General features: G+C 39.3%; 1 protein-coding gene across 12 annotated transcripts in view; it reads left to right on the top strand.

The window, feature by feature from the left end:
• nbeab (neurobeachin b) overlaps nucleotides 1–16,830 on the top strand; it is a 334,783-nt gene extending 317,953 nt beyond the window's left edge. For 6 of the 12 annotated variants that reach the window (XM_056271937.1, XM_056271943.1, XM_056271939.1 and 3 more), the window contains 7 exons: nucleotides 95–250; nucleotides 1,218–1,388; nucleotides 6,887–6,988; nucleotides 7,081–7,277; nucleotides 15,469–15,620; nucleotides 15,697–15,780; nucleotides 16,228–16,830. In XM_056271937.1, coding sequence (XP_056127912.1) covers nucleotides 95–250; nucleotides 1,218–1,388; nucleotides 6,887–6,988; nucleotides 7,081–7,277; nucleotides 15,469–15,620; nucleotides 15,697–15,780; nucleotides 16,228–16,264 — 899 coding nt within the window. In that variant the 3' untranslated portion in view covers nucleotides 16,265–16,830. Of the gene's footprint in view, nucleotides 1–94; nucleotides 251–1,217; nucleotides 1,389–6,886; nucleotides 6,989–7,080; nucleotides 7,278–15,468; nucleotides 15,621–15,696 lie in introns of all 12 variants that reach the window. The other 6 variants (XM_056271940.1, XM_056271945.1, XM_056271946.1 and 3 more) reach the window with 1 other exon arrangement.
• The last annotated feature ends 1,612 nt before the right edge of the window (nucleotides 16,831–18,442 follow it).

An 18,442-nucleotide genomic window follows, 5' to 3' on the forward strand; every position in this document is an offset into this window, starting at 1 on the left:
ATATATATATATATATATATATATATATATATATATATATATATATATATATATTAATCGTATGATTTCAAAACTCTGTAAACGTCTATTCCAGCGAACAATTTGGGCACAAACAAGCGACAAATCACTGACCTGGTTGACCAGAGCATTCAGATCAACACTCAGTGTTTTGTGGTGACGGCAGATAACCGCTACATCCTGGTGTGTGGTTTCTGGGACAAGAGCTTCCGCGTTTACTCGTCAGACACAGGTAAGAGACGCTCATTGGACATTAAGGTAATAGTTCACCCAATATGTAACTTTTTGTCATCATTTACTCACTTTAAATAAAAGTATACTGAAAGTAGTCCATAGTTTGTACTGTATACTTCTGAAGCCATATGATGGCTTTGTGTCAAACTTAAGTCGTTATTTACTGTTTATCTTCCCCTTCAGTAGCCGAGTCAGTGAGTTGAACTCTGATTTGTGAATGAATCATTTTGTAGATCAGTTATGTGAACTGAGTCAACTGATTCATTAAAAAGATCAGAAAAAAATAATTATTATTTGTTTACAGATACAAAGCTCTGTCATGAAACTCTAGATGGTGCAGGCTGATAGGTCCTTATCTCAATCTTATTGCAATCACATCATTCTCTATAGGGCACAGCTGATTGGTTCCTGCTGTATCAGTAGCCAATGAGCTCGCTGCTCGGCATTCAAATACTTGGTTAGCATTTGCTATAGCAGTGCAGCGCTTTCAGAAACTCTCCTCCTTCCCCAGCTCCACCTGTATAGATCTGCTACAGGTAATTCATGTGTGTTATCTTGTACAGCAGCAGCGTGTCTTACTTGCTCACAGCAGCGTGTCGTGACTCGTGTATGTATGTATGTATTGGCAGTAGCAAGTCCCGTACTTACTCTGCAGCAGCAGCAGCAATAACCAACAGCAGCAGCAGAGTAGCAGATCTATTCCTCCAAGACCAAACATATCAACATTACCATGCCATACACCAGAGTTGTCATGACAAAAAATGTATTTCTCTCAAGAACTCTCATGAAATGTTATTAGACGACTCTTATAGTGCAATTCTGTGATACTTTTATGGTTCTTCTTTGTAATTTTGCAGGCATCCTCAGTCTTCATTCACTTTCATTACATTGAAATAAATGGACAATATGTGTAATGGTCTGACCAACATATTTGTGCTTTGAATTGTCCGTGTGTTTGTTTGCAGGCAAGCTCACTCAGATAGTGTTCGGTCACTGGGACGTGGTCACATGTCTGGCACGCTCCGAGTCTTACATCGGAGGCGACTGCTACATTGTGTCGGGATCCAGAGATGCCACTCTGCTGCTCTGGTACTGGAGTGGGCGGCACCATATCATAGGAGACAACCCTAACAACAGTGAGTAACAGCTGAACCTAAGCACAATTACATCAATATTAAGCATACTACATTATACAATCATCCAACAAGAGACATTAATATTAGATGATACATTAATTATAGAGGAGATTATAAAAGCTCATATTCTGGCCAATATATTATTATTATTTTTTTAATCACTGTAGTAACAAAAGCTATAATTGCATCACTAATGAATGCATTACAGCTCATAATTGTTCCAGGTTTCCTCACTACTGAAACTGAAACCAGAAAGCTTTGTTTTTTTTGTAACGAGGTGCAAACACGTTAACAAGAAAACAAGCCTGCACGTCTGAGCTTGCTTTTGTATGTGTTTTGTAAGAAATCTGTGCATTTGCACCATTGGGTTGTATTAGATGTATTGTCTTCTGCACATGTCATGAGCTGTGGTTTAGCAGAACTTGTTCTCTAATTAACTTCAGTGATGCTCAGACAGTTAATTAAGGATTTCGGCTCGACTGCCTCCAATTAGCGAGGTACAGCCTCGCTCCTGTTTTCAGTGCACAGGAAACAAAACTCCCATGATATTCACACACAACTGCTCACTGTGCGCCCTCACAAAGGCGACTAATGGTCTGTGTGCTTAAAACTGGTGGGAATTATGAACAAAGAACTATTTATATATTTAATGAGGAATAAACCTAACAATGGTAACTTTATCAAGCCCACGGTACACAATCTGGCATTATTATGTCATATGCAATATGATAGTGTGATTACAGAGTCATTTCTGAGTAATACTAGTGAACACTATTTGTATGTAATTATTTTTTTGAACAGCTTAATAATAATTGATATTAATATTAATAATTCATACTATGTCATTATTAATATTTACATTTCATTACATGTAAAAAAAAAAATCTAGTTCGGAATGATGTTTGTAGAGCAGTGATTTTTAAAATGGCATCTAATGGATAAATGTTTTGAGCATGTCCTTTAGGAAATGAACAGTGCCCTCTAGTGGTGAATTTCAAAAATGTATTTTTCTTTTTTGATTCTCTGCATTTGTAAGCTACAGTATATAACAGTGTTTGTAGAAGGACCTGAGGCAAAACTTCCACAGTTACACGAACGTGTCTCCATAATCCTCTGGTGATCTAAAGTGGAATGCAGAATAATTTTTCCCTCATTAAACATTCTAAAAAACTTCTAGCCAGAATTCTTTGAGGTTGTTAAGACGATATCAGTGTAGCATGAAGTAAAGAAAAACAAACCCTCATCAGTGTGTTTTTGTGTCAATGATAAGTTCAGCTGTGCTTCATCAAGCATCTCCACACTGCACTTCTTTTTTCTTTTCATCTGTTTCTCAGTCGGGACAGGAACTTCCATGAATATTCAGCAGATATCCGAGTACCAGCCCCCGCGGCACTCCGACGTGGTGTAGAAATTGATTTCACAGTTGCCCGTGAAAGCTGAAGTGTGTCTTAAATGTGCAATGATTAAAATCCCGTCCGGCTCAATCAAGGCCCCGGTGCTTCACGACCCCAGCAGCCGTTCTCCAATTTACACCTCTTAATTGTGTTGCTGTACTGCTGGGGTTTAGCGCGAGGGTTTCGAAGGGCCCGGGTGCGGACTGATTAAATCTTTTGTGGTGAAGGTGATCTGGGATCTCCCGAGGGATCCAGTCGTGACACACGTTCCCACCCAGATCACTGACAGCTGCCAGACGGGCCCCTGTGGAGACCTCTGTGAACACGGGACCGCATTGATCAAGGACTGAGGAACCTTTGATTGTTCGCCAACTTTAATAAAACATCTGCATTTGGATCGGTCACTCTATCGATTCCTGGGTTCATTTAACGGTGTTCTGCATGCAAAGTAGTGGCATGCGTCTTAATTATGTGGAAGGTAATGAACTTAGTGTTAATTAAAAATTGAAAAGATCTCAGGCATTTAATGGGATGAACCTGTAGCCGTGAGTTCTCCCTGTACAATATTATAAGCTTTGTTTTAGAAATCCCTCTGCCTGCACATTATACAATACACCAATTAGACCATACTATGTGGCCACTTAAAGGTGCTCTATGTAACTTTTAGCGGCGTCTAGTGGTGATGTTTCAGATTGCAACCAAATTTTACAAGAGCGCTCGTGCTCGAACTCATAGACAATACCGTCTATTACGCAAATATCTCGGCGAATTCTAGACGGATTCGGCGAGCACCGAGCTCGTTGGGACCATCTAGTCGAGCTGAAAAGAACCATATAAGTTCCATAGTTTTTGGTGGTGTTTTCGTGGAGATATTAGCAGAAAACCATCGGGCGCGCTGCAAAATTGCGGACGCCGGTGACGTCACGATCTCAGAAGAAAATCGCTCGTATCTCTGGAACGCAAAGACCCTGAGAGCTCAAATTCGGGGGAGGAGGTCCCAGGGGAACCCTTGCCCGAACGCTAGAGTGGCGGGCCTCGGGGATGCCCCCTACCGGATCGCCGTTCGCTGGGACCCCCGATTTCGAACGGCTATAACTCGGGGAGCAGGGCGAGTTGGACCTCGGGGGTGGGCTCGTTCGAAAGCCCCCGTCCAGCACTACGAACGATTAGAGTCTTGGGAATATTGATCAAAGTTTGACTGAGATATAAGCCGAAAAACGTGCGCCTTTACCCGGACGTAACTCCCTGACCGTCTACAATAGACTGTATATAAGGAGAGAGGCTCGGGAGCGCGCATGCACGTCACATCCGTTGGATTTCGCGGTAAATCCGACCCGGAGACTTCACATAGAAATAGGAATACTGGCCTTCAGAGGTAATAGCAAAACTCGACAAGTGAATCATTTTAATGTGTGATTACAACCCCTTCACACACAGGCAATAAAAAAAGGATTCATTTTAGTAGAAAAGTTACATAGAGCACCTTTAACGTCAAGATTTTATCATTTATTAAAGAAATGATCATAGACTCAGTGTAATTTAAAGTCATACATATCGTTCCAAAAATATAGATTTTCTGTCTTCTGCGGAGAAGTGTATTTGTTGCTTTTACCATGCAATTGCAATGAATCATTACTGAGGCTTTCAGGGTTCATAAAGGACATTGAAGCATTATAAAAGTAGTCCAGAAGTCTTCTGAAGCTCGACCAGAATTATTTTTTATTTACTGAAAATCTTGACATTTTGATTGCCGCATTCAAGTAAGGAGTCATGAACAAATGTGTTTGCAACCAAAAACTTTGAGTTTGCTTGCAAAACGTTTTGCGTTCCCCTGAGAAACTTTGCATTCACCCGCAAAACCTTTTATGCTCTTTGCGAGCAAACTCAAAATTTCGATGTGGAACGCAAAAGTTTCTAAGAGGGAGCACAGTTTCTTTTGCAAGAGAACGCAAAAGTATTGACAAATATTTTTTCCTCCATCTCATTTTTCTTCCCTTTTGGGGCTCCGTATTAAACTGATCAAAAGTGGCAAAGACATTTATAATGTTAAGATTGATGAAAGAATCCTGAAGAAAAATGGTCGAGTTTGGGTTTGTTCATCACTCAATGCTATTGAATAATATATTTGACTTATAATCTAGTATGTGAGAAGCTTTCAAGCAACAAAAAGGCTGCAAAAGCACCACAAAAGTTGCAGATAATAGCAAAAAAAGCCTCTATTATTTGGAACTTTTGTGGTGCTTTTGCAGCCTTTTTGATGCTTGAAAGCTTAATTTCCCATTCAGTGTAATAGCAAGGAGATGTGTGTCCATTACATTATTTCAATTTCTCCTTTTGTGTGCCAAAGAAGGGAGTCGAATGTGTTTTGGATTACATACTGTACGCACAATGAAGTAAAGGATGACAGAATTTTGGATGAACTAATCCTTTTTAAACCACTGAAACACGCACACCTTCTCCAAAAGCAATGTTTAATCCGTCCAGAAACATAATGTTGATCCCCCCGGCTAATAATGACTGTTTTGCTTCCTCACTGCACAAATCAAGCTAATTACACCACTGGCCCCGGGTTCCTTACGGTTGAATTGCTTCTCTAACTCACTGCAGTGTGTACAAATATAAGTGTGTTCAAGCGTGATGGGTACAGACCCAAGAGGGCGAGCACTTTAATGATTCTACCCGTTATTTCTCAAATGAACTGCTTTGGAAATTGAGGCAGTGGATCTTATAACAAGGAAAATTTAGATGTGATAGGGATGAGGATGTATTCCACACCGTTTATATCACATCTTGGGCAGAATTGAAATGAGTTTTTCCACTTTTTCCAAAATGAGTCCTTTCATGGCCGCTGACCAGCCGGTGCTGACGTACCACAGGTGTCTTTAAATGACCTCATATCACCTCTTCCCTCCCCCTCATCCATCATTTGACAATGTATGGGGTCCAGAGGCTGTTGGGCCACTGCCGGTGATCATTTGGGGGGACGCCTCCTTAAGCAGATGTTCTCTAGGGCATCTGACCTGCTTTATTGTGGTTTCCTCACATCGGTTATATCGTGTTTGTGGACTTGTGTAGTGTTGTGACTGGAATTACCTTCCAGACACAATCAGATTCATTGGTTTTGGTCATATGCACTGTAAAAATCGGCTAAAACTAATCCAGTAGCAGTTTAATAAATCATTTTAATGATGTGTACATCAGGATCTAGAGAAGGTGCTTCTATTTTTATTTACTTTTATTAATCGATTTATAATTTAATTTAAGTTTTATTGTTATTAGTATTATCATAATTTAAATAGTATTTTTGTATGTATTCAATCTTATTCTTGAAATGAAATGAGGCATTTATATAGCTCTTTACTATGTACTACTATACACCCAAAGCACTTTACAGTCATATCAGGGGTCTCTCCTTAACCATCATTATTATTATCATTTTTTAATTTTATATTTCAAAATCTAATGCTTCTATTTATTTAATTTATTTTTTATGTATTTATGATTTGCTTATTTTTAGTAATCTATTAGTAGTAGTAGTATTGTTGTTATTAATTTTTTTTTAATATGATTTCTAAATCCTATTTTTTGTCCTAAATCCTATGTTTTTTTATTCATTTTATTTATGTAGAACAGGGACAGTGTAGATTAATCAACATTCATGAATGTAAATGTACCCAAATTAGCCCGAAGGCTTGTTTTCATCGGTAGTCCTTTTGCCAGATGTTATTAGGCCTAAAACTAGAGGCCTATGAATACTGCATTTATAATTCAGTTTATTTTTGTAATCTATTATTACTACTACTATTATTAATTGTTGTTACTATCATTTAAATTTTATATTTCAAAATCCTAAAGACAAAATCTCCTCACCTGTAAGAACACTTCTTTTTTTTCTATTTCTATTTTTCATGTATTTACTTTAAATTTGATATTTCAAAATCCTAAAATTGTGTTTAATTGTAACCCGTGGTCTTTGACTCATGGATCTGCTGCATGCGTCGACTCCATTAGTGTTATATTTCAGTTTACTGCTGTGCGTTTCCACTGCTAATGTTTTTCATCTTCATTTGAATTCTAATGTGTGTTTCCTGTGCTCATTCGCAGGTGATTACCCAGCTCCCCGTGCGGTTCTGACCGGTCATGACTATGAGGTGGTGTGTGTGTCAGTGTGTGCTGAGCTGGGAATTGTAATCAGTGGAGCAAAGGGTGAGTGAGAAGAGCATTGTGGGATATGAAATAATATGAGGCGGTGTGTAATGCCACAAGAGCGTCACTCATCAGACACGTGTGTTTGTCAGAGGGGCCGTGTCTGGTCCACACCATCACTGGGGACCTTCTGAGGGCTCTGGAGGGCCCTGATAGCTGTGTGCTTCCCCGCCTGATCTCCGTGTCCAGTGAGGGCCACTGCATCATCTACTACGACAGGGGCCAGTTCTGCAACTTCAGCATCAACGGCAAACTGCTGGCCCAGATGGAGATCAACGACTCCACACGTGTATGTTCTCAGCTCTTTGCTTTATCATACACATGATGGTCTGGTTACATTGATACTAAACATGCCAGTGTAAAAAGAACCATTTAGATTTCTATAGAGGTGTATTTTTACAGACTGCCGTAAGCTACAGAACAGGGAAGCAAATGTATCGCTGCAAATCATAGAAACAACTGGACTCCAGGCAGCGAAAGGTGGATTTGCAGTTATCATTTTGTGTCAGTACGCTGAATTTAGGGGGAAAATCATACACTATATATATTGTATTGACAACTCATCAATGAAATATTTACCATGGTATATTCTGCATAATTGGACGTTTTTTAAATAAACACTGACAAAAAAACTAGACAAGTTTTAAGGCTGGACGATATGACGATCTATAAAACATTGATATAAGTGATCAAATGGATTTAGACCTAACCGATGAATTTATATAAAGCGTTCAGAGGCAAATTTGCTTTATGTATTTCCCCGGCGTCGAAATCAGGCACACATAAATCTCAGGAAACCTGAGAAATAAATCCTGGCTGTATTTCGATATCCATGGATCACTGGATCTTTGGTAAGTTGTAAAGCCGCCTTTCCACTGCACACGACAAACGACAGCCGTTGGACAGGAAGTCATTCATTTCCAATGGAGAGTCGTACGGGAGCTGCGGGGAGTTCCGATCATATGCGTATGCGGAAAATTCGTATCCGATTTGAGCTTTGGATCCGTTGAAATATCTGAACTTCTGCGGCTAAACCGTATGCGACTATGAGCGTGAGGCTAGAATTACCAATATTTCAACTATTTAATGTTATTCTGTTTCTGTAAAATGTCGGTTATTAATAATTATGGCAGAAAAAATATTTTATAATTATTAAATCAATATTTATATTGATTAGCTCTGTAAAATCTATTGTTTTTATTGTAGATGTATTGAGGGTCATTTGTTTTGTGTGGATATATTCATCCATGCATTACATTCATTACATTCATCATTAATTTTACCATTGTGAATAGCCGATGGTAACGGTTGCTTCACGAGTCACGACCAATTTCAAAGTTCCGTGCGACTGCCACTAGGGGGCGAAATGCGACAATCGTATGCGAATGTCGTGTGCAGTGGAAAGGCGGCTTAAGGAACACTACATCGAGTCCAACCTTTAGTTTAAACCAATAATCGTTTGTTTTACTGGCGTTTTCGCAGTTTCCCCTATTAACTCCAGTCACGCAGCAGCTCTTTTGCCACTCAGTCCGGCTGAGGGAGCCGTGTTCCGGCGGGAAAGTGGCGTCAATGCATTCTCTCTATAGCAAAGCCCCATTGGTCTAGTAATGCCATATGGCAGAAGTCGCATTACCGTTTGTTGAGGAAAAAGATGAATTCTGAAAGTGAATTCTGGTCAATAGAGGGAATGCATTAACGTCACTTTCCCGCCGGAACACGCCCCCCTCAGCCGGACTGAGTGGCAAAAGAGCTGCTGCGTGACTGGAGTTAATAGGGGAAACTGCGAAAACGCGAGTAAAACAAACTAGTATTATCAGTTTAAACTAAAAGTTGGACTCGATATAGTGTTCCTTACAACTTATCAAAGATCCAGTGATCCATGGATATTGACATGCAGCCAGGAATCGTGTTTCCTGACATTTATATGTGCCTGATTTCGACGCCGGGGAAATAAATTAAAAATTTGCCTGTAAACGTTTTATATAAATACAATATAGATAGATCTAAATCCGAGTGATCACTTACATTAAAGGGATTCTATGCAGTTTTTTTTTAGCTTAACTGAACAGCTTCAGAGTTATTGAAATGGTTATATGACTTCTTTCGGGTTGAATGGTGGCCGTCTCGCCCCCCCCTGGTGCCTGTGAGCGGAAAAATCCCACTTGCAACTTTGGTGCGGCGGGCCGCGTCAGGAAGTATCGCGTGATATCAGCTCTCGCGATGTAACATATTCCTTTACGGCACTGCACACATACACACCCCCATCCAGGAACAATGTAGAGAGGGATGGAGAGTTTGTCACACTATTGGCATGGCTGAGCCGGCATATAAGATGCAGAAAGCTAGGAAAGCATTGTCGGAGGAACAGAGAAAGAGGAAACGGCAGACTGACCGAGCGAGGAGTCGGACACGAGTCGACCATAGGCGTAATTTGCAGGTGTGAAATGTCCCCATTGAAACATCTCGCGGCACGGATGTACCATTACAAACAAATAAAACATCTCCAGTTAACTCTAGTAGAGCATTCATTTCGTTCGTTTGTTTAATAAGAGGCGATCAGAAATGTGTTGTTTTTGAAATCAAGTGACCAAAGTGCTTGCTGCTCATAGACTGTTGCCACTGCGATCAGTGGCGTGGATACAGTGTTCTGTTGTGACGCGCATAGTCTTCACACGGACGCGCGCCTCAATCCGTTGCAGGAACTGAGAGACTCTCTAATTTGTTACGGTGAAATCACAAAACCTAATGCACAAAAAACTTGTCCATGCTTGATATACAATCACTAATAAACAATCGGTTTTGATGAGGAAAATAAACTATACTACTAGTACGGATTAGAACCCAGAACCTCTGACACACTTGGCAAAAGTTCTGCCACTGGACCATTAAAGTACATGGGGATAATTGTCGGATCTATGTATTTAATCACGTGAAAATTCTCACCACTAACAACATATATTAGATCTCATTAAACGACAAATTAAACACAATGTAGCTACTATTGTATTCTATGTAACACGTCACGCTCTGCGTGAGTGGTATTTACGACATTAACGTTAAATACGTTCTCCACAGCGACTCTAGGGGTCACTGTTTGACAAAAACGTGATTTCTGCCTGGTGTCCCTTTAATGTTATACTGTATATCATCATACCCAGATAGCAAGCACAGTTGGGCCGATTCCGGCTGAAATGCGTCAGTGTCGGCTCACTGTCGGCATCGGTGAACAGATAATGGGCCAGATCCGTGCCGACTGTGCATAACACATCTGGCTGACTGACGGCTTTTTCTGTATGGGCCAATATCGGCTGAAAGCAGTTCAACTGGTGTCAGGTCCATGCTCGGTGTAGCTGTGTGTATTTACCATCGGCCCGAGTTAGTTTTGTCACATTCGGGCCACTACTAGAATTAAAGAACTCAGCCGCCTGAAAAAAGGTTTTGGCGGTTAATTTAAATCCTGAGGAAGATCCTGCAGACGCAGACCAACATTTTCCAGAGGAATCATTCAGGAATCATTCAGCTGCAAAAACGAGTAAGTAATTTAATTAATTTATTGTTCTAGAGTTGTTTGATGTTTAAATTGTCAAGATAAAAACAGTGTTTAATATCTAGATGTTTGCGAAAGAGTCATTTATTTGTGAATCGAACTGACGTTACACTCTGTTGCTGCAGTACAACTAACGTTAGCAGCTACACCCGCGGAGACAACGTGTATAATCTGAAATTAAAAATACGATTTATTTGGTTTTAACACTCCTGTGGGGAACTCCGAAACGGAAAAGCGTTATAGATAAACAAAAGAAGCTGCAAAATAAGTGCAGCTTCTTAATTCATTGATTGGCACGTCTTGTGTTTTTGAATGTAACGTAATCTGCTTTTAGAGCAGCTCTTTAGAGTGAAAGAAAAATAAAGCGTATATCTCTGTATAATGTTATTAAAATGGTAGTTCTCTTAACATTTTTACTGCAGTGGGCATGATAACGTTACTATGACTAAGCGAACATAAACTGAAGTTTCATCTGAACGCACTGTTTGGAATCTGACACCAACACTTTTTACAGATATTTTGGTAACACTGCTACAATAAGGTTTCATTCATTAATATAAGTTAACTACATTAGTTAACATGGATTAAGAATGCACAATACTTAAGCATTTATTCATCTTAGTTAATTTTCATTTTGACATTTACTAATACATTATTAAATCAAAAGTGAACAGTTGTATTTTTATTAACTAATGTTAACAAAGATGAATAAATACTGTAACAAATGTATTGGTCAATGTTAATGTTACTGTAGTTAACACATTAACTAGCCTAATTTTAACAAATGAGACCTTATAAAGTGTTACCAATATTTTAAACTGCTGCGTGAACTCTGGCAACAGCATTTGTCTAACCTATGTGCTTAAACTAATGCTTAAGATTGAATTTTTTTGACTTCACAATATCTATTCCTTTATTTAAAAGATGCAGTTCAGAGAAACCCTCTCATGGCTAATGTTGCTGAAATGGAGATCGAGGGATCCATGAACTGGCAGCAGATCCAGGGGCAGACACAAGATAAGTTTAAATCTATATTAAAAACACAACTCTTTAACCTAGCATAAACATAACACACTCCCACATTTCTATAATTCACATCCGGTAAGGTAGCTTACACCAAATGTACTTGTTACATCGTAAAAAGAATGGCATCTATGCTAATGTTAGTCTCTCTGTCTCATTCTTATCCCAAGGTTAGGCTACTGTTGTCAGCCGGATCTAGTCTGCATCCAGACCAGATGGTGGACCTGCACCCTAAGATGACCACAACAGCCTAAATGCCAGACGAGAACATCACAACTAGACAAGACCTAGAAACAAACGTCTGTGAGGACCTCGTTGACACAGCAGTCCTCGGCACAGTCATCGAATCAGATCCACGAGAAACAGACCAGTTCTCCACACAGACCCAACGGCCAGCTTCAACTCCCCTCTTACCGACACCGGCGTGATCTTATGAAGGTAAAGGAGGAGCAAAACTGGAGAACATAGATGTGAATTTAAGAACTTGTACAATAATTATTTGCACTTGAAAACCTGTTGAATGTTGAGATTTTCACTCGCAGACAATAGTCACAAACCTGTATTCTGAATTTGAAGCTGCAGACAAGTAACAAATGTGTAAAATGCCATTCACATAAATACAATGACAGACACAAAACTTGTATTCGTTCATTCACATTCGCAGTACAACCTCAATTAGGCATTTGCAACTTTTCAAATCTGCCATTGCTATTTCAAATCTTCACGCATTGACTTTGCAACTATTTTCGTAATATATTAGATGCGTAACTAACTTGTGCATTTGCAAACTGAGTGGCGATGAGAGAAAGGCGGGGCAATTAAAACAATTGCAATGGCAGATTTGAGAAGTTGCAAATGCCTAATACAGGGTTTTCACATTGGAGGTTTTTACATTAGAGCTGTGAGTGTAAATTTTATTGTACAAGTACAAATATTTATTGTACAAATTCTCAAATTCACATCTACATGCTCTCGAGTTTTGCTACTCTTTTACCTTGGTGTAATATTTTCCAATCTTCAAGCAAAAGGAGCTGAATAAAATACTCTGAATGATATCAATCCACAATCTGACTTGTGAAGCAGCCTGGAACCCTAACACACACCATGTTCGTTGTTTGGCCAGAGGAGAACTGGACCCCCGACTGAGCCTGGTTTTTCTTTCTTCGTTTTGTCAATGATGGAGTTTGGGTTCTTGCCACTGTCACCTCTGGCTTGCTTAGTTGGGGACACTTATTCTTAATATTACTGATCGGCCGGCATTGACACCATTATATGAGAACTGAACTGAGCTGGACGATGACATCACTGTTTTCTGCAGAGCTGCTTAATGAAAATGGACTCTTTTTATAATTGATATACTTTATACAGTTATTGAACAGAACTGAATAAACACAGTTGAATTCAACTGAACAATGACACTATCTTCTTTTTAGAGCAGCTTTACAGCCAAATTGAACTCTGTTTGCATCATTGATCATTTTCCTGTTTAAAGCTGCTTTGAAACAGTCATTACTGTATATGGCTGGCTATATATTTAATGGTGACTTGACATTTGCAAAAGGAATTTATTTAGTGTTAAAGAGTGAAAGAGAGTTTGTGTGTGAAAGAGAATGATGTTTTTCTTTTAATCATAAATACAATTCACTTATTATTTTGTTTAAAATTGTTTTGTTGTTAAATGTTAATAAAGTGTATTTTGTTCATTAATACGTTTGTATTAAAGTGTATTTGTTAATTTTATAATAAAAACCCTTTTTAAACGGTTGAATTTGTGTTTCACTGTCTGCCAGTTTCTGGGCCACATCTGGCCCGGGGACCCAGCCGACTCTCAGCCAGATCCGTCTTACAGTGCCTGGGCCAGACCTGGGCCATATCAATAAATAAGAGTCATTTTACAGTGCCTGGGCCAGACCTGGGCCATATCAATTAATAAGAGTCATTTTACAGGGTGTGGGCCACATCTGGGCCAGAGGAAGTTGTTTGAGTCCGTTGTCAGTGTGTTGGGCCAGTTTTGGGCCGGGGACCCAGCCAGAACTGGGCCAGAATTGAAGCAAGGTTGAGGCCCAGAGGTGGGCCAGACAAATTTTGCTATGTGGGTATCGTCCAGCCCTAAAACTTGTATAGTTTTTTGTCAGTGTTTATTTAAAAACATCCAATTATGCAGAATATAGTCTGTTCTGTAGCTTTTTGCAGTCTTTAAAAATATACAGTCATGGCCGTAGCCAGCTATGAGGTCACCGAGGTCCGGACCTCGGTCATTTTTTTTACATTCAAAAATAAAATGTCAAGCTCTCTGAATGATTAATTAGCAGTGTTTAAACCACCTCATATGAGTGTTTGCAATTCATGTTGCTGCGAGAAGCTGGCGCAGTGAACTGAACGGGGCTTGAGAGCGCGTTGTGAACGCGGGTGCAGCCTCCGTGTTGCCAGATCCACCTAATAGAAAGGTGGCAGTAGTCACCTGTTTTTCTGATTTAATGTGACACTTTAGGAAGTTATTAATGTGGGAAGGTTTAGTGATATATTAACCTTATTTCCAAAACACAAGCTTTGAACTTATTTCGGATTATTATTATTATTTTGTTTTGCTTGTTTTTCGTAGCAATATCTGGCAACATTTAACTGTCGGCATTAATACATTTTAAAAAAAAGAAGCTTATAGACAAACTGTAATTGCATAAAGCTACCACATTCGGTAAGACAAACGCAATGACAATCGATTATCTGTAAGAAATGTATAACACTATCAAAAACAATAGCATAAAACAGATCTGTATGTTAGCCTACAGAATGAAATTTGCCAAATAACTTACTGGCCAGCTGGAAGACGGCTCATGCTGTTTAGTTAACCTTTCACAAAGCCATCATAAAAACATTAATTAAAGCAGTGTTTCTCAACTAGCAATCTATTCAGTCAGCATATTTGTGTTTGATCTGTGTGAATTTCGTCCGAATTTGACGAGTGATTAAAAGATGGCTAATTCGTAACAGTTCGTACGACCTCACTCGTACGAATTAGTACGATTTTTGCTAAAACGTACATATTTGACGAGTTGCCCAATTCGTATGAATTCGTACGAATGACCCTGACCCCGCCCCTAAACCTACCCATCACGTGGGTTTAGACAAATCGTACAAATTCGTACGAATGAGGTCGTACGAATTCGTACGAATTAGCCATCTTTTAATCACTCGTCAAATTCGGACGAATTGGTCGTGAGATTGCGTTGAACTTGCTAGACCTACTTTTTCTTTGCACAAAACTCTCCAGAAAGTGCCATTTTGGTTTATTTTTCACACAAAAAATCCCGGGGGGGCAAACCCTCGGACCCCCCTAGTGAGAGACTACCCCACACATAATTAAATCCAAATTTAACCCCTGTATATATATATATATATATATATATATATGCCAAATTCCATAAAAAAAAAGGGTCACAGCTTAATGTCCATTGGGAAATGTGGTTCCAATGGCCAAACCATTATTATAGCAAAATTCTTTACACAACACCCCGGACCTCACTAATTTTCAAACCCTGGTTACGGCAGTACCTCAGTTTTCTGGTCAAATCTAGTTGTACAGTCAATCGCAAAGCTCTTTCCCGTTTTAGATGTGTTTTGTGTGTTTTTCACGGCATTCACGCTGAAAACAAATGCTGCCGCTCAGTCTTTTTGCCACTTGTGGGCGTGACCGCATTCACTCGGCCGACGGTGACGTCATGCGCATACCCTCTATTGAACCACTTTTCAACATGATAAGATTGAATCAGAAGACAAAAACACATTTTGGAAGAAGGATTGATGATGTATTGACTCATAATTATAGAAATTGTTGAATTTGAACAAAAAAAGTTACACAGTGAGTGTACCTTGAATGAGCTATGTTTGATATGTGATTTCACACACTCAGGCCGTCCTCCTGAGCAGTGATGGGCAGAATCTAGTGACTGGAGGAGATAACGGGGTGGTGGAGGTGTGGCAGGCCTGTGACTTCAAGCAGCTGTACGTCTACCCTGGCTGTGACGCCGGCATCCGAGCCATGGACCTGTCACATGATCAGAGGTACACTTTTACTACACAGAGACGTACAGCAAACCCTAAACTGCTTTAAACCTGACGTCGTCTCCTGTGTTTCCAGGACTCTGATCACGGGCATGGCATCTGGTAGCATCGTGGCTTTCAACATTGATTTTAATCGCTGGCACTTTGAGCATCAGAACAGGTACTGAGAGCGATCAGCCAATGACGGGCAGCTGCAGCCTCGCACGGTAACGTGTCGTTACGAGAGGCGACGTAGCAACAAAAAAACCAAGAAAACATATGGAATGAAAGAAGCAACACAAGGCTAGTTGGAGAAATCACAGCAGTTTAAGGGATCTCAGCTGCTTGAGCAGATGTACACATGTCTAAAACACGCACAGCGGCGATTAATAGATGATTATTTCTAAGCGAATCAAGAGAGCACAGATGGAGGCCAGCAGTTTTTTCATCACAAATTATTTGATCTAAATGTCATCAGAGCCAACAATAGTCTTGTTGAAAACAGCCTCTTTACTCACAGTCCCGTCATTTGAACTGACAGTAACACTTTGCATAGAGAACCAATAACAATATTTTTATGAGGTTTATTTTCTACTGGCTTCCAGCATATTTCACTTTCTTTCTACAGGCCCGCGGGAAAGAAAAGCTACATGAACAATGCATAATGAAATGTCCTCTCTCTGATGCTGAGCTCATGTGTGTACTGTAAATGCTATACTATTTCTTTCAAACTTGTCTCTGAGGCTGCTTTCTAAACTATTCTGCGGTTGAATTATGTTTGTCCTGTGTTCATGCGTTTGACATCGACAAATGCTTTTTGATATGATTACAAAGAGAAAAAAAGAGAGGGAGAAGCTCTTGTTTTAATGTGACGTCCTGTAATGTTCGTTCAGCTGTTCTCCTCATGTGTGGATGAATGGTTTGTCTGTTGTGGATGTATTTCATTTCAAATTGTGCACCAGATTGCATCTGCACTTCTCGATGGATGCAGCATTTAACACATTGTTTTGGTATCATGTGCAGTCCAGGAATACTCAACGTTTCACGCACTAAATGAGGGTCGACGCTGATGGTGCTGGAATAGATCAACTGGGCAAATATCATTGTAATTATTGTGCAATTTTACCACTTAAAATTATATATATGGTTTTACACATGTGAAAAGAAAACAGTGAGGTTTGAAACCCAGTATTTGCACTTTTAACAGATTTTTTTATTTGAGCTGTTTTGCTGTATTTTCAAGTACATCTAAGAACATATCAGTTGTTAAACTCTGAATTTTAGTTTTTCTCAAGATGTCAAAGTATTTTGAGGATGAAGAGGGTATGCTAAACATCATTTGTTATATTATTTTACTGTCTTAAATTGTCTACTGTCATCAAGATCTTTCAGAATTGCACTTGTTAACAGAAAATAACATTGTAAACTCACTGCTGTAAGCAATACATTATGTACAATGTATGCGCATCTTTAATTATATTGCATAATGTAAATCAAATCTATTACTCAGAGTTTATGGATCAAAAAAACGAAACTATTTTTAATTGTTTTAGTGCAAACTTGTGAAATATTCTGCTGTAAGACAAAGCATTGAGTTTTTTTTGCCAAGCCACACAATAAATATGGTGCCATAGTTAACATTTTATTTACAAGAATAGCAATTTAGATTTGATATACTGAGCAATGGTTATTTTTAAAACCTCTAAGTTTACCTTAATGTCATTTTTATGTTGAAATGCCTCAGATTTCAAATGATTTATTTGATGTGAACAGTTTCCATCAGGAACATTGGCATTGCAAGTAATGGTGCCTGCTAATTCAGCAGATATGTTTAAGTTAGTTTCTTTTTAGTTCAAACTGTTCAGGATGTCCTAGTGAATCATTGTGATGAAATGTATTAGCCTACTTTTTATTTATAATAAAAGATGATCAAATGTACTGCATTGAGTGCTGTTCCCTATTATTAGAGCATAAATGGCGCTAGTGCGTTACATGTGCATTTTTGAATGAAACGATATTTTCAATCATTTAAAGGTAGGGTTGGCAATTTCTGAGAGGCTAGCCATAGCAAGCTAAATTTAAAAGATAAGATCCCACCCCTTCAGAGCATCTCCAAAACACATGAACATGTACAACAGAGTCTACACAGCGTCACGAGACGGGAGTTGCCGTTAAACTACCTCATGTCTCAAAGCACATAACATTACAATAATAATGAACATAAACCATTTAAAGAGCACTGACCTGTACCACCTGACTGCTGCAGTTTCATTTCGCCGTTGATAGTTTAGCCATAGAAACATAGTTCCATGAGTAGAACGTCATGGGTTGTCATCTCTTAATTACGGTAATTGCGACATGGCGTGAACGCAGCATAAGCTCATTGTTTTGGTTCAGGAGGAACTGTAAAAGTGGCTGCTGTTTGTGGCGCTCGGTGATTGTCTGTCTACAACCAGAGCCTGTCATAGGCCTCGTTTACACTGCAGGTCTTGATGCCCAATTCTGATTTGTTGCCTATATTTTTTTTACCATGTGTTTACACTTGACTGAAACATATGGCGCATGTTTAAAGGGGTCTTCTTGCTCAGATGGACGAACGTGCAGCGAGATCTCAGGACAGCTGGGAACATACAACACGATCTCATAAAAGTGAGTATCTATAGCACACATTTTATTTCTCATGCCATTTATATGCCAAAAATAGTTTTTGCTTGCATATGATACGTATTAAACGCCATTAAGTGCGTATCATGCACGCAAAAACTATTTTTGGTGTAAATGCCACGTGAAAAAATCGTGCAATAAACGCACTTTCATGAGATCGTGGCGGGCATTAACGAGCA

Source organism: Rhinichthys klamathensis, unplaced genomic scaffold (genome assembly GCF_029890125.1).
Source record: "Rhinichthys klamathensis goyatoka isolate OS25496 unplaced genomic scaffold, OSU_Roscu_1.1 h1tg000329l_1, whole genome shotgun sequence".
NCBI lineage: Eukaryota > Metazoa > Chordata > Actinopteri > Cypriniformes > Leuciscidae > Rhinichthys > Rhinichthys klamathensis.